The sequence below is a fragment of the Sardina pilchardus genome, chromosome 8 (genome assembly GCF_963854185.1).
Source record: "Sardina pilchardus chromosome 8, fSarPil1.1, whole genome shotgun sequence".
Classification (NCBI taxonomy): Eukaryota; Metazoa; Chordata; class Actinopteri; order Clupeiformes; family Clupeidae; genus Sardina; species Sardina pilchardus.
The window spans coordinates 13,585,799-13,604,823 of NC_085001.1; the positions used below are offsets into that span (position 1 = coordinate 13,585,799).

General features: G+C 45.5%; 1 protein-coding gene across 1 annotated transcript in view; it reads right to left on the bottom strand.

The window, feature by feature from the left end:
• Nucleotides 1–2,413: 2,413 nt before the first annotated feature.
• Nucleotides 2,414–19,025, bottom strand: part of adamtsl2 (ADAMTS-like 2) — a 17,086-nt gene continuing 474 nt past the window's right edge. The window contains exons 2-19 of the mRNA XM_062543874.1: nucleotides 16,459–16,561; nucleotides 15,978–16,120; nucleotides 15,750–15,825; nucleotides 15,407–15,509; nucleotides 14,861–15,006; nucleotides 14,132–14,255; nucleotides 13,760–13,840; nucleotides 13,333–13,508; nucleotides 12,287–12,671; nucleotides 10,410–10,773; nucleotides 8,876–8,979; nucleotides 8,316–8,442; nucleotides 7,565–7,778; nucleotides 5,710–5,865; nucleotides 5,302–5,472; nucleotides 4,568–4,744; nucleotides 3,379–3,523; nucleotides 2,414–2,776 (exon numbers count right to left, since the gene is read on the bottom strand). Coding sequence (XP_062399858.1) covers nucleotides 2,655–2,776; nucleotides 3,379–3,523; nucleotides 4,568–4,744; nucleotides 5,302–5,472; nucleotides 5,710–5,865; nucleotides 7,565–7,778; nucleotides 8,316–8,442; nucleotides 8,876–8,979; nucleotides 10,410–10,773; nucleotides 12,287–12,671; nucleotides 13,333–13,508; nucleotides 13,760–13,840; nucleotides 14,132–14,255; nucleotides 14,861–15,006; nucleotides 15,407–15,509; nucleotides 15,750–15,825; nucleotides 15,978–16,120; nucleotides 16,459–16,560 — 2,916 coding nt within the window. The 5' untranslated portion in view covers nucleotide 16,561 and the 3' untranslated portion in view covers nucleotides 2,414–2,654. The remainder of the gene's footprint in view (nucleotides 2,777–3,378; nucleotides 3,524–4,567; nucleotides 4,745–5,301; nucleotides 5,473–5,709; nucleotides 5,866–7,564; nucleotides 7,779–8,315; nucleotides 8,443–8,875; nucleotides 8,980–10,409; nucleotides 10,774–12,286; nucleotides 12,672–13,332; nucleotides 13,509–13,759; nucleotides 13,841–14,131; nucleotides 14,256–14,860; nucleotides 15,007–15,406; nucleotides 15,510–15,749; nucleotides 15,826–15,977; nucleotides 16,121–16,458; nucleotides 16,562–19,025) is intronic.

The following is a 19,025-nucleotide window of genomic DNA, read 5'->3' on the forward strand; positions in this document are numbered from 1 at the left end:
CAGGGTCTCAATCCATTCAGACTTTGTTTTGCCTCAATTTAATTGAATTTGTTTGTGTCTTACTGTATGTTTTTTCTGTTTTCACTACTGATCTTTCAGGGCACTATATCGTAGGACATGGACACTAGTGTGTAAAGGGGCCAATCAGTGATGATGAGATGAGCAATAACTATTGGCACAGCAGGTGTCAGCCTATCACATCTCATGTCTTCTCCCCCTACACAAATACTCATGTCACATTTGCTGTGAAGACTCATTGATTTAAGTTGTCACCTGCATTTTAAAGTAGGCTGCCCATAACGCAAATTTAACAGCAACTTCAGGGGCTCTGATTTCATTGATGGGCAATGTAGCACTTACATTCTGCTGCACATGACTTGAAGCTGCAACTAGCTAGTTTGGCTATTTGTTTGCTATTTGTTTTGCTTCGTTTTGCTATTTCATAACATGAGCAAGACCCTAAGTGTAATCGTGGGTCGACCAGTGCAATATGGAGATGCTTCCGCACACAGATATCAACATTAGCAACTATAGGTCATATAGGTATCCTCCCTACTGTGTTTGCTGATATGCAAAGCCCATTGTTGGTGTTTGTTACACTTTCAAATGTGGTTCCCAGGTGTAATAATACCTGCATGCTAGCAACAGTAAATTGAAAAGCTTTGTCTTTACTAAGGCATTTTGATGTGTCTTTGACATGGGAAAGTTGAGCTGAGTGGAGTGAGACAGGCCTGATTGCTGAGTACTGAGTACTGTGAGTGAATGAGCGTGAGAGAAAATCTGTGAAACAGCTAGAATATAACAGCCATATCTTGGATAGAATTTTCCAAAAAAAATTTGTTATAGGTCACAGTTTGTTGTTCTCAACTCAAATAACATCTACTATACTTCATATTTCAACTAACTTGAAAAATCCTGTTATTATCTTCGGTGCGTAAAAAATATTTTCAGATCAAAAGAATCAAACATGTAGCTATTTATTTATGATTGTCTCATCTATTTATATATTGCATCTTATTTATATTCCCTCCATTCATTTATCACCACACATTTCTGAGTTTTTATTTTTTAAATAGCCACATCAGATTTACACTCAAATAATGATAAACCTTTAGGAGGTGGTGCAACTGATGTTTTGACAAAAAAATACCTCCCTCTTTCTTCATCTGTCATTTTCCACCTTACCTCTCGTTTTCCTATTAGACGTGAATAAATATAATTATGTGAGTGATGATGGACTAAATCCATGACTATGTAGTAATTAATACAGCTACATATGGCACTGACATTTTGTTCATATCAGTTTAGTCAGCACATTTGCCATTCTATCAGATGATGTGAGTTGATATATTAGACAAAATAATACTTTCACTCTTTTTCATATCCCTTTATTGTCGAATGTTTTGTCAGAGACATTTCAGAGAGCAGAAACAAATTTTTGCCAAGCTAAAATGCAACAGTATTTGTGAATACAAAAATTCAATGATGTTAAACTTTTGAATGAGGCAAAAGCATTGAAATATATACATTTAAGTATAGTATGTATGTATAATATTGGTGATCATATTTGAGAGGATACACACACTCTGTCATTTCTCCTCCGTCACCTCGGTAATGTATGGTATGTGTTAAAAGTGAATGTGATTTTGAATACAAATATCACAACTGTACAATGAGTGTGTGAGTGAGTGCATTTTCAACATGTACATTGTTCAAGTGTCAGGAGTCTTCCAAAGGCATGGAAGGTTCTGCAATAGTATTCCACCGGTTGTGTATTGAAAGTGCTGTGGTTAGAGAAAACTTCATGTCCAGTTTAACCATGGAAAAAAATACGATAAACACGGTACGATGCACATCAACAGTATATCAAAGAGGAATAAAACAACAAAGTGAGGAGGCAAGGTAGAACTGGGAAGGGAAAACAGTGTACATTTAACCAATGATAGCATTTACTGACACTCAAAATCATGCAATATTACATTTAAATAATTTAATAAGTCCTTCCATGAAAATAAGCACATATTTGACTAATGGTAGCTTTGAATATACATGTTTCAAAATACTAGATTCTCCTAACTTTACCAAAAATAATTAAAGGCTACTTTTTAACAGGGAACTGGTTTAAATATCTCTCAGAGTGCTCTTTAACTTCTTCAATGAAAGTAGCCCATCCTTCACTTGCGTAACCACACAGCATCACTTCAATGCTGGTTCTCCTTAAATACAGTACTGAATCTTCAATAGCAGTGGAAATGCAAAACACACTCAAAACAAACAAAAATGATATCCTTGTAGCTTGACAGCCATATATTTCCTATTACTTATACTATTGAACAAAGGAGTCCACATGACTTTCATTCAGGTAAATGAAGGATAAAAAATGATATGACGGTTACCAATTTTACTGAGCAATTTTACTGTGAACCATTTATTTGGGTACCCTATATTTTTTGTAGAATGCATCCTATGGCAGAAAGTTATATGGGGGGGGGGGGGGGGGTACCTCCTGGAGGTCTGGACCAGTGGGGTCAGAGTTCATCTATGGCTCCCATCTCTGAAAACAGACAAAAATGAGTGTGTCGCGGCCAACTGAAGCAGCACGAGCCAGGACCACCGCTGTCCATGCTGGCCCTCCCAGGCCTGGGCAGGGGCGACTAGGAGGAGCGGAGGGTCCGGCAGGAGTGGCAGCAGGCTTTGCTGTAGTACCAGTGGCTGCACAGGTTCACCTTCAGGGCCAGCGAGCAGTTTGTGGTGGGACGGTCATTGCAGTTCTCATCTGGAGAAAGCGAAGAGATGATATATTTCACTGTCAGTAACCTACCAACAGTTATTAAAGAAAATATTCTACAAAACTTAGCCTACAACAAATCATAAATAATTAATTTCCAGACAGAAAATTCTTAAAGAGGTCTATTTCAAGAGCTGCAAGGGTTAGTGCAGCTCTTATGTGGAGAAGGTAGTGGTGATATAGCCTATTCAGTTCAATTGAATCAAAACAAAAACACATCAATAACTAATAACTTAAACTTAAACACATCATTTAAAGTGTCCTAAGGCGGACATTCCCGGTTCCAGAGAGTAAAAGTCCTGCCATATATTCTTTCTACCAGTGCACTTAACACAGGTGATATCATCTGATCTACCTGGCAGCTAATTAGGATGAGCTGGTTTACTAAATGGTTGGATCAAATACTTGGGCAGGACTTTTACTTTCTGATCCTGGGATGTCCGCCTAGCAGCTAGACCAGACCTGGAGGTTCTGTTGGGCAGTTCAATTGAAACAACACAAAAATACATCAATAACTAATAACTTAAAACTTAAACACATAATTTAAAGTGTCCTATGCATGACTAACAAGAGTGGCAGTTAGACCAGACCTGGAGGTTCTGTTGGGCAGGGCTGAAGGGCACAGGTCTGCTTGGCCACAGGTTTGGTCAGCGGGTCGCATCCTCTGACCAGCTCCCGTCCCTGGTAGCACTTCACATCCCGCATGCGCACTCCTATCCCACAGGTCTTAGTGCACTGGTTGAGTAACATCGGGGGAAAAAACGCACATAAGGAAGTTATCAAAATATTGATCACAAATTTAGTGTAATTACGGTAATTAATGTCTGGGGGTAGAATGATTTGGTGATTCAATGACAGATTGATTCAATTCTGCAGTCAGACACTGACAGAGCAATTCTGAAATGGTACTTTTCACCACTGCTGTTCTCGACTACGAGGCTTCCAACACTAACCGTAAGATTGAGCCAAAACAAAGAAACATAACTGCCAATGAAAGTTACTCCCACAAGTCTTCTATGAGTTTCATGATTAATCACTACTAAAGTAGTGGTAACAATTTATTTGAAAGGTTATCTATTTCACGACCAACAAACTACCAGCAGTTATTAAAAAAAAGGTTCAACAGACCGTTAACAGATTTGTCATCTGTCATCAGTCAATCTAACAATTAGCAGTCTGTCAGTAGCCTGGCACACCCTCCCAGTGACATAACACCTTCGCCGTTGCTGTCGCTGGTCTGGCCAACTGCTCATCGGGCAGGATTTCTGAATTCCGCAAAACTGCGGAACTGTCCCCTTTGGTCGAGAACCAATCAACTTTGAGCAGCTCCAACGGCTCTGGGTAGAGGCGTGTTCAAGGCAGTGACGCAGCAGAACTGCGACCATAACACATGGATTGAACGGAAGCGCTTCATTCATTTTCAGAGGAAAGAGTGTTGTGATTGGTTTAAACTCGGCAAACCCCTTTCTGACATTGACCAGTAGCAAATCGAGGCACTTGAAGGAGGCGGGTAAACCATGCGCTTGGAGAAACCGTTGAGCACAGGCTCTTGGTCAGACCAAAGTCTCGCAGAGCTTTGAAAGTCGATGGCAATCAGGCTAGTCTGTCAGACAATTGTAAGATTATATTAACTATCAGACTATCATACCATAATTTGACCACATGTTAGAATCATTCTGTGTTCCAGAAAAAAGATGACTTATTGATTACACATCATGACCCATTAAGGTTGAAGTTTGATCACATTAATCGATTAGGGTGTTCCAGTGGCTAGCTCACCCCTGACCACGGCGTGGTGTACCACTTGAAGCAGGGCCTCTCGAAGCAGGTGCTCTCGTGCTCGGGCCGGTCGCCAGGGTCGCACGACTCGTCGTCATGGGTCTGGAACTTGCCCCCGGCGATGCCCGCACACTGAACTATCCTCTGCTTGGTGCCGCGGCCACACGTGGTGTTGCACTGCGCCAGAGAAAAGTCGTTTTTTAAGAAATCACTACGTTGCACCTCTATTTTATGTGTAAACACATACTGGTGAATTCTTAATCTAGATAAAAATAACTAGGCTCTTCAATTAAAGTATTGGAAGTAAATGTAAAACTGATACAATAGATACATACAATATATGGATACATAATATCAGTCAATTCTGAAGACAAACGATAAGAAACATAGCTACGGTAATTTCCCGCATATAAGCCGCATTGTGTATAAGCTGTTTTATGCAAGTTAGAAGAAACAAAACCACATTGATACCATATTAATTAACCCCCGTGTATTAACCTCATAGCTGAAGAAATTTAGCTAAATCAATGTATAAACCGCGGCCAATAGTCGGGAAATCACGGTATTAAAGAAATAATACAATCAAACAGTCCTTCTGGCATGAAGTTAACATCAGATCAGATGCTGCTGTCTTTTTGGAATGTAATGATATGTGTGAAAAAGAATAACCTTATAGGACAATAAAGTCTTTATCTATCTATCTATCTATCTAAGTAAACAAAACATTGCCTCACCCTCTCCCAATCTTGCGCCAGCCAGTGTGGTGGGCAGTCCTTATCCCCGCAGGGGTGAATGGCCAGGGGCTTGCTCTCTGAGGAGCACTGGGTCTCGGGAACCACTCGACCCTCGGGGGTCTTGCAGTACACGTGACGGACCATTTTCCCTTGCCCACATGACCCCGAGCACTGAAAGGATTCACGAGGGAAAATAAAAATCACATTGAAGATGTACTTTATAATAGTTTATAAAAGCAAGACAATCAGCAAACAGCAGCTGAAGAATTCTAACTTTCAGCAGAGTGAAGGCAGTGCCATTCGTTTCAACTGAGCTTGGTGCCTTCCAAGTACTTGCACAGCTCGATCAGTTCTGCTTGTGGTTTAACCACAAGGTTTTCAAATAAATAAATTTCCATCGTTTCTCACCGGCCCCCACTCAGACACCGTCCACTGTCTCTCACACGGAGGCCCTGTACAGTTCTTGGCTGGTGGCGGACGGGTGGATTCCTCACACGGCCTGGTTTCGTCCGAGCACCTGACGTCACGCGAGACCAGGGCCCTGCTTCCACACTTGGCGGGACACTGCAGTGAACAAACAAACCAGTCAGATCACTCTTGAACGATTAACTATCATGAAGTTGTTGGGGGGGGGGGGGCGTTTTTCTCATCTTGACGGTTGAATTTACTCAATGGAAACGGTAGGAAGTAATCATCTTCTTTTCTCAGATTAATATGGAACCATGTTAAACTATCGTTAGGCTGCAAATGTTCGAAATGTGTTTACGTTTGAAAAGGATCATGGGATAGTAGTTCTTTCACTCGGAATTTAAAATGTGTACATACTGGTACGGTACCTTTGCCTTTTTTTCTGATCATTTTTTTTGCTCGAAATAATGTGTTGTACTGTATATGAGTCACGCCGTAGCTGGTTAACCCAAAGCATGGTCTAAAACTCTCTATACAGATTTTTCAAGACGTCAATTGGAGAAATGAATAGGAAACTTATTTCCGGAAAATAAACTCTTTCAGAGGAGGGGCGGGACTGTTGAGCTCTGTAAAGCAACAATAATGCAAAGCTCCGTTTGATTATTTACAGTATGTAAGTAAACGCTACTCATAAATATCACAGTCTGCACCATTGCCAATGCATGTCTCTAGATCCTCATAATCCAATTAGAGGCATCCTTAACAAGATGTGCTCTTGGGACCCCCCTCTGGTTGTAAACAAAATAAATATGCGTCTTTTGCAACAAAGTATGGGAGTGCACCGACAACAGTCTGCAGAAAAAGATATCCGATCTCCTGTAGCATAGCAGCTCTTTTGCGTTTCAATTTCGGAAGGGGCGGAAGTTGCTAGGTCAGTAATCACCTACTGTACAGAGGGCCATTCAGACAATGGCAGAAGTGCCGTTCCTCATATCTTATGAGGTTATGTGGCATCAAAATGATTTTGGAAACATGTTAAGTTAAAAAAAACTATGCTGTTTTTTTAAATTATTTAATTGACTTTAACTTAGCAGCTTTGGCAGACTGACTGAGTGAGGAGTAACGTAAATATACTCTGAGGCTGTAGGGGGAGCTCTGTAGAGAAAACTACGAGGAAAAAACGCGAAAACAGCGTAGAAATTGGCAAAACTGCATTGGGTCCCTTTATGGCCTGTACAGACTACACGACTTTTAAACTCGACTCGTAAACGACAATCGTGAGCGACAAAAAAATCGTATAGTCTGACCCTGCCATATAACAAACTGCAGTGTAGGAATGTACGCACATCTATACAACTTCAAAAGGTGCTGGATATGGACACAAACCTAGTCAAAAGAAAAAATATCCACACACTGTCTTATATGCTTCCAGTTTAATGACAGAGTACAATGTTTTGACCACATTCGTGTCTGACGAAGACCTGAGTGGTCAAAACGTAGCACTCTGCCATTACCCTGGGAGCATCCAAGACAGTGTGCTGATATTTTTTCTTTTGCCTTTAAACAAACAATAAACAAACAATTCATTTTACCACACTGAGCAGAGTGAGTCCTGCCAAGTATTTGATCCAACCATTTAGTAAACCAGCTCATCAGACAGCAGATCAGATCAGTAGATCAGATATTTAGTGATATCACCTGATATCACAAGTGCACAGGTAGAAATAATACAAGGCAGGACTTTTACTTTCTGGACCCGGGGATGTCTGCCTCTGACACTGAGACATCCCTCAGTTATAACTTTCACACACACACACACACACACACACACACACACACACACACACACACGCACCTCGGACCACTCGGCCACCTCCCACTGCGGGCCGCAGGTGGGGCTCTTGCAGGGCCGGCGCTCCGGGGGGCGCTCTAGGTCAGCCAGCGTGCAGAGGTCGTTGTAGACGGAGCTGTCCAGGCCCGGCGACAGCATCTTCCAGCAGCGCACCAGCCGGAACTGGAAGCCCTCGCCGCAGGTGCGCGAGCACTCACTCCAGCTGCTGGCCTCCCACCTGCAGGGGGCGACGGGGAGACGGAGAGTGAGCAGGGCAGCAGCAGCCGCCGCCACCGACAGAATCAGCCAGAATCAGGGGCACAAGTCTGCGTTTCTAGCTAAAGCGTTCGTTGAAAGGCTATTGGTATTGGCTCAAGAGCAAATCAAATGGAACCCTTCCCTTTCTCCTGACGAAACATGTTGTGGAGCATTTAGGACTCCTAGTCCTAGCTGAACTAGAGGCGAGCAGTTTGGTGAGTTTGACCAAAAAGGAAAAACTACCAGAAGGAAAAACTACCAGAAGGAATCTCTGAAGATGTCAAAAGTCTATAGTTGGTGAAACACAGGACAACTTATCTAACTCTTACATTTCCAAATTGAGTTTGGTGAGTTTGACCAAAAAGGAAGACTACCAGAAGGAAAAACTACCAGAAGGAATCTCTGAAGATGTCAAAAGTCTACAGGTGGTGAAACACAGGACAACTTTTCCATTCAAAAATGTGCACCTGTGCACCATCGCCTCGCGTGAATGAATATATTGGGTTCGGTCTCCCACCTGGGCTGGCACTCTCTGCCAATGCAGAAGTCGTGGACAGGCTCGGGTCGGGTCAGAGCGTCACAGTGCCTGTCTTCCACCTCCACGCCGTCGTAACGGACACACATGGCGAAGGATCTGGACACACCTGGCAAGACGGACGGAGAAGTCTGACCACTTAGAAAAAAAAGGTGTTTTCTCAAGACAAAAAAACAGAGGTTAAAGGGTGTGTATTTTATCTAGTTTGGAGCTCGTGGTTTTGTTGCTTCCTGTCAGGCAGACGCCGGAGTGTGTGTGTGTGTGTGTGTGTGTGTGTGTGTGTGTGTGTGTGTGTGTGTGGATGTCTGTGTGTGTTCCATCTTCTGCGATACCTGTGGTGTATATCATGTGGCTTCCTGAGGTGGAGACTTGTGTGTGTGTTTCTGTCTGTCTGTGTGTGTGCTTGCGTGTGAGTGTGTATGTGCATATCAGTTTATGTGTATGCATGCCTGTGTGTGTCTCTGTGTTCTTGTCTGTGTGTGTGTGTGTGTGAGTCTGTGTGTGTGTGTGTGTGTGTGTGTGTGTTTCATGTGAGTTATTACCGATGGAGCAGGTCATGCTGCAGGGCTCTTGAGAGGAGAGTTTCCAGCGGTACATGTCAGCTGGACTCAGCTTGAAATTCTTTTGCAGGAATTTCTGATGATTCCTGAGCAGGAAGATAAGACATCCCCATAAAACACCGCAGGCACTGTGTGTGTGTGTGTGTGTGTGTGTGTGTGTGTGTGTGTGTGTGTGTCTGTGTGTCTACACAGACAAGTACAACAGCTTCAACTGGCCTTGACCTATAATTGCCTAATCTCTTTGCCACAGTTTAATATCTTTATGAAAACGGCCATTGGCTGCAATCAGACAGTGTGTTATTGTTATTATTATTCACATGCACACAATGAAGCAGCAGAACCCAATGACCTACTAATTCACCTTACCAACACAGGCACACACTATGAAATTACCTCTGCATCAGTGCCAATGATATCTACTATGTCACCGTGGTGACATTATTACACCTTGAAATATGGCTCAAAGAAGAATTCTGCATTTATTTATTTTTCTTTCTTTTTTTTTTTACTCTTTCTCTCCTTTTGTTTGCCGTGCGTCTGCCTCCCCTCGCCATGCGAGAAGGGTAGCGCGGCCGGTCATGTGATGTGTTTTATGGTCCCTGGCGGCGGGGCTGGTGAGGTGCTGTTTGGACGCCGCGCTGGGGAAGCTAACATGAATTATAAAAATGATGGAGTGCAATTCCAGCCAGGCCCTCGGCTTGGCCGACAATCCTGCTTGGCAGTCTCTGAGCGTCTACGCGCGAGCGAGAGAGGGAAAGAGCACGGCTGCAGAACCAGAGAGAGAGGGAGAGAGAGAGAGGGAGAGTAGCGGCAGAAAGAGAGAGCAGACCAAGAGAGAGAGGGAGGGAGAGGGAGAGAGAGGAGGAGAGAAAGTGAGAGGGGGGAGAGAGAGAAGGAGAGAAAGTGAGAGGGGGGGAAAGAAAGTGAGGGGGGAGAGAGAGAGAGAGAGAGAGAGGAAAAGAGAATGAGAGGGGGAGAGAGAAGGAGAGAGAGAGAGAGGGAGAGAGAGAGGGACAGCAGGAGAAGGAGAGAGGGGCCCAGAGCACATTCCATTTCCTGGAACATGGTCTCTCCCTCAGCTGAGACTATCCAGCATGTCTACAGCCTCCTCTGTAGGCCAGAGGCAGAGCACCACGCTAATGAGACATCTGTGGTCTGATGAGAGTCCAAATAGAACAATCACTCTACCTGACTGCTCAGATATGGAAGACGATATGATATGTTCTGTAACAGGCCACTAAGCACCAACGATAACCCCGCACTGGAGGAAGCAGAGGAAACGTCGGACTCAGCACTCGCCATCTCTGCTTTCAATCAGAGCTGAGTTTCATGAGCACCAAGGTGCCGTTGACTTGCAGGGTGTATGTGTGTGTGTGGGTGGGTGTGTGGGTGGGTGGGTGGGTGGGTGGCTGGCTGGGTGTGTATGTGTGTGTGTGGGTGGGTGGGTGTGTGTGGGTGTGTGTGTGTGTGTGTGTGTGTCTTGGGTGGCTGGGTGTGTGTGTGTGTGTTTTGTTACCTGGTTCGACTTGTGCGGTTTCCGTTCCTCAGGCCGGGGAACAGGGTCCTGTTGAGGAGGGGCAGGTCTCCCGTCTCGTTGCCCCGGCGCCCCAGCGTGAACTCCAGCAGCGCGGAGCCGTTGAGGCTGAAGCCGGCGTTCGCCTCCAGGCTCCCGTAGTCCAGCTCCAGCGGGCCCATCTCGGCCGAGAACTGCCCCTCGCCCTGCGTCAGGAGCTGATTGGTCGTGATGTTGACCATCAGCTTGTCCTGGCCGACCGACTCGCCCATCAGCATTCGCCAGATGAGGTTCTCCGAGTCCCCGAGCCTGTTGGGCGTGGCTAACGGTGGGGCGACCAAGCTACTGGGCTGGCTGCTATTGCCCTCTGTGGAGAAGACGGGTCAGGTTAGGCTGGGTGAGCCGGCCAAGCTCAGGCTGAAAACCTGCACATCTATCTCCTCTGTTCCCTGCCAGAACCTTTGGCTCCAATCAGAAACTAGCTTGTCCAAAAGATGCACTGACTGGATCATTGGTCTGATTGGTTGAAGGACTATCCAGGCGTACAGCGTCATTTGAACGATGCCCATTGTGCAGTAGAAACAAAGCGTAGCCTCCCCATACTAATGTTCAATCTTAAAAGATTGAGCTTAGTATGGTGATAGCCAGCCTAGGATCAGGTGCGAATAAGGAGACATCTTTACAGTCATTAAAGAAGCAGATATAATCAAAATACTTCAATACAAAATTGTTTCAATGAATGTCAAGTCAGAAATTGACCCTACAGTACATGTGTCTCTAAAATACCAACTGAAACGTTCTGAAATGTTTGCGATGAGTATAGTATGATAGAGCATGATAACAAACGGATAACACTGATAGAAGCACTGTATGTGAGTTCAGCAGTAAGCGGATTTTTGATGACGAGTGGACAGTTTAAGGAAATCTCCCATGATGCACCCTGGAGGAGGCCTTTCTCCATTCTTCCCCGACGTCTAAAAACACAGAGCGATGGTTGACCCACCCCCCGATGCGGTCGTAGGGCCCACTACAGAGCTATTTGTCTATTTTTAGAGGTGGTGTGTTGGCGATGAGTGAGAGAGGGTGGCTTAAAAATGCTCACTGAATTTTTCATCCCCCTGCGCTCTTCTTTCGGGTGTGCGTTCATGAATAATAGAGGGAGCCTATGGGCCAGCAAAAAGAGTATCTCTGAAAGAAAAAAAAAATAGAGCCATCTAGTGTTTCACGGTATCTGGGTTGTAAAGGTACTGAAGCATGAGCCACTCCACTCACTGGGTGTCCAGCACTCTCCATAGAGAGCCTGCCCATACTGGGAGGCCGTAATGGCACTACGGGTCAGAGCGGATGGGTACTGGTCTTATAAAGGATGGGAAAGGTCAACATTTGACCCTCAAAGTAATGATGATCGTGTGGTGAGGAGAGGGGCTCTTTTTTATTAAGCTAATGGAAGGTTTTTTATGTAAACATATTTAGAGAGTAGAAACATCACAGACTCTATATTTGGGGCGAGCTCTTTGCTGTGTGTGTATCATTTGGAAATGAATAAGTTACAAGGGGGACTGGCGATTTTGAGAACTTGTCAACATGTTAGATCGGCCAATCATAACAAACAAGGAGTGGATTCAGAGAATGTCGAAATGCCAGAGCCTTGGGTTCATGTGTGAGTTGGAAGCAGAGGTAAGTGTGTGTGTGTGTGTGTGTGTGTGTGTGTGTGTGTGTGTGTGTGTGTATATGTGTGTTTCATGTTATTACCGGCGGAGCAGGTCATTGAAAGGAGAGTTTCCAGCGGTGCGTGTGTGTGTGTGTCTGTGTTATTACCGATGGAGCAGGTCATTGACAGGTGAGTTTCCGGCGGTGTGTGTGTGTGTGTCCATCCTCACCTGAGAGTCCGGGCTGCTGTGGCGTTGCCGGAGCCCCTCCGTCCTCGCAGTCCACGCCTGCGGCCGTTTCCGCGTACACCTCGTTGGACACCTGGCCGATCTTCGGGCCCTCGCCGGCCCCCGCCCCGGCCCCCGTTCCGCCACCGGCCGCCGTCTCCGCGCCCGCACCGGGCCTCAGCAGGCGGCCGGCCTCGCCCTCCTGACCCGCGCTGTCGTACACCGTCTCGTTCTGCGTCAGCACGCGGCCCACCTCCACCGAGACGTCTGCGTTCCCCCCGGCGTCCGGCCCCGTGTACAGCGGCGGCTGGGAGACCGGAGGGAGAGCGTCCCGCAGGACCGTGTACTCGTAGGTGATGTAGGGGTTCCGACCGTTCTGGTTCCACACCTGGGAGGACACAAGATAAGAGTCCAATGTGGACGCAATCGTGGTCTCGGAACTGTTCCGTTAAGGACTACGCATGAAGGCCCCATCACATTACATGGGGCATGCGGCATTACTTTCAGTGGTTTGAGCACGCAAGAACTGGTCTGCCGGCCGCTACACTCAGCAAAGCCGCTCTTGCCGCTCTTGTGCATTAGGTATCATAGTGAACAGTAAATAGTGTTTAGTCCTAATAAACTCACTCATTTATGACTTGAACTCACCATAGCACTCACAATGTAACCTGTTTGATCCTGAAGGATTTAAGTGCTACAACAGTTAAACGTCAGTGAAGTTTACAGACTACAAGATTCAGCTCTGATGCATTGGTCAGTAGATGAAAAAAGGCACCCAGATGGAATTGCATCAACTCCACAGCAGTGGTAAATCTGACACTAATCCAAGACTCGGAGAATGACAACAACAACACAGCAGCTTCATTCAGCATTACAGTGCAAAGTGCTTGCTCAAGTCAGTCCCCCCTTGAGATAATGCATCACACTCAGTCAGCATCACAGATGCCAGAGCTGCGGCCAGCACTTTCAATCAAACGCGGGGCTTGCCAGCCAGTGAGATTACCCAGTGGGCGCTTGGAGGCGGTGAGAGAGGACCTCGGCTACAGTACCAGAACATTGATGGGCTGGTCGATGGGCCCTTTGGCCACGATGTACTCGATCCCTGTTTCGTACACATCGGTGGGCCGCCGGTACTTGAAGATGGTGCCCGCGGCGTGGAAGTTCTGAGGGGCGTCCACTTTGTACGCGCCGTTGAAGAAAAAATTCCCAGCCTGGTCTGTCACAGCTGGAGGGATGAGAGGGAGGCTCTTTTTTTTTAAGAAAGGAAATCCTGCCAATCGCCTTAATGAACAGACAACCTCACATCAAATGCACAGGCTGGCATTTCTTATTAACCAAAAGATATTCATGTAAAAGCCACCTTCACTGCTGAGCGAGGAGTGCAAGTGAAAGTACTCTAATAATGTAAATGAAAACTGACAGACTGATATTCTTGCATGGCAGTGTCTGTTTGTGGTTTGTTAAGGGTTACCATACCTAAGATATCAGCTGACTTTTTCCTCTCAATTATCTGGATATCCCATGAGCCCTCAGGGATTTGAGTGATGAAAGAATATCCTTCATAAAACGACAGAGCCATTTTGAAATTAGTCAGATAAAAGCATATAGTTTCTCTTTGTAAATGTATGGTTTTCTTTTCCTAAAATGTAACATACATGTACTAAATAATGATTTGTTTTATTGCATTAATACTCCAACATGAAAGAGAGTAAGAGAGTTTAAAGAAACTTTTCAGAATTAAATCCATTAGAAGAAGCAGTGTCATCTATAATGTTTACAAATTTGCAAATGTACAAATGTACACTCTTTAGTTCAACTACATGTGACAGTATAGAAAAGTCGTCCTACCCAGAGTGGATGCCCCACGTCGGAAGTTGCCGGTGACTCTGCTGCAGCTGCTGCCGTCCCCTTGACAGACACCACACTTGTCCAGTATTTTGGCGGAGAAGAGCACTCCATCGCACCCGATTGGCTGGGTAACAATAAGATAAGGCCCTTCCAAACCTTACTCACTCTAAAGGAAGTCATGAATATGCACTATTACAGTCTCGAGAGCTGTCTTCTCTTTTACACAGCGGGGAAAGGGTAATTTGATTCATTTTTAAGGTCTGCAACAACCTTGTGTCCATTTGGTGAGGGCCAAATTGTTACATTACACACCCTTGTGAAAATTCCTTTGTCCTGGCATTGACGTCACAACAGGAGCCACAAAAATGCACTGTTACAGTATTACTGGGGGTGGAAATTCCAGGTTCAGAGAGCGAAAGTCCTCACCGGTATTTTTTGTCAGCCACCTGGATTTGCTAATAAGCCCAATTCCTGGAGCAGGAGGCAGAGACCCCCCCCCACACACACACACACACACACCACCTCTCCCCCATACACTCCCTCTGAGTGAAATCAGCTGTCTCAGGCCACGGGCGGAGCGAAACCATGGCTGCACTAGATCACTTTCACTCTCTCGACCTGAGCCCTTTCCACCGCCACACACTGCACTGTGCTAAACGAGACCTCAACAATAACAATAACACGTGGAAAAAAAGGACGCGGGGTTTTTTTTGCGGTTGCCTACCGTACCTCACACCTGCCATTTACACACACTCCCCTGTAGCTGCTGTACTTGCAGGACGTGCCGTCCCGGGCCGGCACCATGAGCTGCCGCTGGCCATCGGTGGTCGTGCAGTGCAGGTCACAGGGGTTGCTGGAGATATGCACATAGTCGTCTGCGAGACAAAGACACGTCTGTTTCTTTTATTGTCATTTGTTTACCATTACACTTTCTTATCTAAAGGCTGACTGCACAAGTCTTGAACTGATATATAAACAGTTTCTCCTTTGAGACAGATTGCCATCTGCATACAGACACCAGACATTAGTCTTGGTCACATTTTTCCAGACACCTCAGTATTGACTTTATTTTAGAGATATCTCACTTCAGCTGGCTTATCAGCGTCCCATCTTAAATGTTTTGTTTTCATGAGTATGCTTCATTAAGGGCAGTTATTCTGAGCTTGGAAGACCACATAAACACTCCCAGTTACCATTCAAAACATGGTTGGTGGAGGTAGGGGGGGAAAAGAATGTGTTCAGGGCAAACAAATAAACAATTATTAATTCATTTACCAGGGTAGAGGGGTTTCCAATCATAGCTTTTGCCATTGTAAATCTGTGAATTGAACGACCAGCACTGCTCCTCTCTGAAGCTGCTTCCAGTCGAGGGGCAATCCTGCAATATACGTAACATGACTATTGAACAAGACGTACATTCCACCACTTTACTGTCATGGAGGTCTTAAAGAGGTAAAATATGAACTGTACTATTAGAGCCAAGGTTAAACCTATCCTAGCCAGCCGAGGGAGAAAAGATAAAACAAATTTAACGATACTGTATAAAATACGAATTAATGTCTTGAGTGGTATTTGAATCCTATTTTATAGGTGTCTGGGGTTCAGAGAATAAACTGACCTTGGTATTGCAGAGGCGGTATTTTTTGGCACTGCCTGTACAGGTCATATTGTTCTTGCCAGCTGTTGTTCTCTTTCTTGAGATGGGAAAGTTCTTGTTAGTGTTGAAATGCAGAAAATCGAGAAACAATACAGTTGGCATGCAAATGTGCTGTTTCACTCTTTTTCTTAAGTCATAGTGCCAAACGTGGCGCGACTTTTAAGCCAGACGTCCAGATTAAAGACTGACCTTTGCTTTAGACAGTGTCTCTCTTGTGACATCACTCCACCTCCACAGGTACGTGTGCATGCAGTCCATTTGGCCCACTCTCCCCACCAGTATGTGGTTACTTCCTGTTCATCCTCCAAACTGTTAGAAGCGACACCCTCCTCCTAAAGTAAACAGCTTGACTTTCAGCATCATGATAATAAAATGATGTCAGTGATGTTTGAAATTGTAAACTGTGATTGATTTAGGTCCAACAATAGAACCCTGTGGTACTCCATACATTGTAAATTATGAGTTATACCAAGTAACTAACAAATGGGATTACGTAGGCAACCTGTTAAGTAAAACATTGCTTATCCTGGTTTTGCTTGCAAAACAGTCAATATTCCAGAAATTACATAAGAAAAAATTGGTGAAAAACACAGTATGTCTTATACATGTACTGGTTTACGTGCTGTTACTGGCTTGAAACCATTTTTAAGTGAATCTGATGTCTACCAACCTGTCCTCGGCTTGAGAGGTTTCCCAGGGAAAGAGAAAGTGTCACAATACCCATCAAAACCAGGCTGCTTTCTATCCACTGGTCTCCCAACACAATCCTCATTCTTAAGGGAAGAGAAACATGAACAAGAGTGAAACAAGAAAGAGTAAATGGCAAAGTGTGTTAGTCAATTTGACCCTGTGAATGTGTTTGGAGCATCACAGTGTGGAGACAGGGAAGAATGACATGTTGATTTAGCAGATAGACACTGGGCCAATTTACAAGCCTTAGACAGTCAAGGCTGACCTACAAATGATAGGCTTTTCAACTATGTCAGAGAGCGCTGATTATCAGTAAGGCACAGAAGGGCTCAAAATCACAGAAACATGCATATAGTCAGATACGTATGCACACCACTCACGATTGCACATATGCACATAGGCACGTACACAGGTTCATTATGCACATGTGGTGTACCAACACACACTCACTCACACACACACACACACACACACACACACACACACACACACACACACACACACACACACACACATACACACACACACACACACACATCCTGTCCCAGTTCCAAGAAACCACCCTTGGCCTATCTGAACCCCCGTACTGAACTCTCTCTCTCTCTCTCTCCCTCAAATCTCTCCTCATCAGAACCATGACTTAAGGTAGCCTTCTCAAAATAAGCAAGCAAATCATCGGGCTCTGTTTGCAGTCTGGCTTTCTCTGGCACTAAATATTAGTGACAGGTGTCTTAGACTGCCCGCAGGAGCACCTGGACTTCATTAGGCTCCCAGACGCAGCTGGAGCAGGTCCAGCTTGCCAAACACACTGTCTCCCACCGACTACACCGGGGCTGTCATGGCTGAGACAGACCTTCCTCCTCAGAGACTCCCGGGCCACAGAGGAGAGTAAACACAGTCCCAGCCCCCCACCCAACTTCTTCCACTCCCACACCACCACCACCACCACCACCACCAGCACCACCACCAGCACCCCACCTCAGCCCAAGCCCCGGCCGGTCGGCTCTCTCTCCCCCTGCCAGCCCCCCAGGCCAAGTGCTTCCTGCTTGGGGGAGTGTTTTTCTTTCCCTGGCAGGCAGCAGACAGACAGCAGGGCTGTCCCTGGGGGGACGCGCGAGCGCGAAGGGCCTGTCTGGAGGCCGCTCGAGGAGACTCATCCTTTCTGGGAGAGTGGCTCCAAACCAGACTCAGCTTCCTCCTTTCTCAGCAGCCTTCTCACGTTTACAGCCCAAGTGGAAAATTGATGGTGCAGTTGTTCCCCCTCTCCTTTCACTTTCTTTCCTCCCTCTCTCTCTCCATTCCTCTCCCTCTTGTCTCTCTATTTCATGCTTTCTCTCAGTTTTCTTTATCTTTTTTTGTCTTTTTTTAGTCTCTCTTGTGAGTGAATTCCCCTTGCGAGTTGTCCCCATGAAGTCAGGCATCCAGTTGAAGGGGTTGGCTGACTGGGGGAAAGTTAAGGGCAGGTCAGCCATGCCTGTTTGCCAGCGGTCAGATGTGTCGGTGTGAAGATGCTACGCAGAGAACTGGACACAACCAACAGCACTCACACTGGGCGCAGAGACCCAGCAAGTGCCTGTCAGCCAGCTTCTCAGCAGAACAACCGCCATGGCTGACATTGTTAACTCACACAACCCACAACAGTCTTGTCTCTCTCTCTCTCTCTCTCTCTCTCTTCCTCTGTAACGAAATTCACTTTCATCCTCAAAATGTACCCAGTGGACATTCCCCACATTCCACAACACTTCACTGAAATGTTTGGACTTTTGGTATCCTCAAATGTGGCAAATCTGCTCAGACTGACTTCGCGGGCAGATATTCCTGTGTTGTTCTTAGGCGTATTGTTTCAGCTGAACAAGTTATGCTCTAGTCAACCTGCAAGCTGTCTTGCGAGCCTGAAAGCTGATTTGATTTCCTGGAAGAGCACTCACTCTGGACAACTCCATCGTGTCTTGTTCTCGCAGATCCAAAACTGCAATACCGACAATTGATTTTGCGCTCAACTTGAAAATAATGTAAACAATCTGCCCCTAATAAACGATATTTAATGCAATACATATTTATACAGCCCTACACCTTATTAGACGTTCTAATCTTTTATAAGTGACTGAGACAAAACAATAACATCACAACGAGACGAGTTAAATGCCTTGCATAATGCATTTAATTAACATTACATAACACCCCAGTTTGCACCAAAACAATGAACAAAAACATTAAAACGGTCTAGCCCCTGCGGTCTTTACAGTTGTTTCTCATTTTGCCCTGTTATACCACACCTTGAATAATCTGGGGTCATGTCCTCACGCTGCCCAGCTACAAGTGAGATAACTTGCCCCACTGCCTAGAGTTTGACCACACAGCACATTCTTCTATGTTTGATGCTAGCTCTTTCTAAGCCTCTCTGCTCCAGTGCAAAGCCAGTTAAGAAGATGCAACATTTTTGGACTGGAACAGTACTTGGCCTTTGGTGTCACCAAAACGCAGCCTCCCTGTCTGCCATTTGTGAGCGTGCGCTCTTACTGTAGCTCATCTATGTCAACCGAGAGC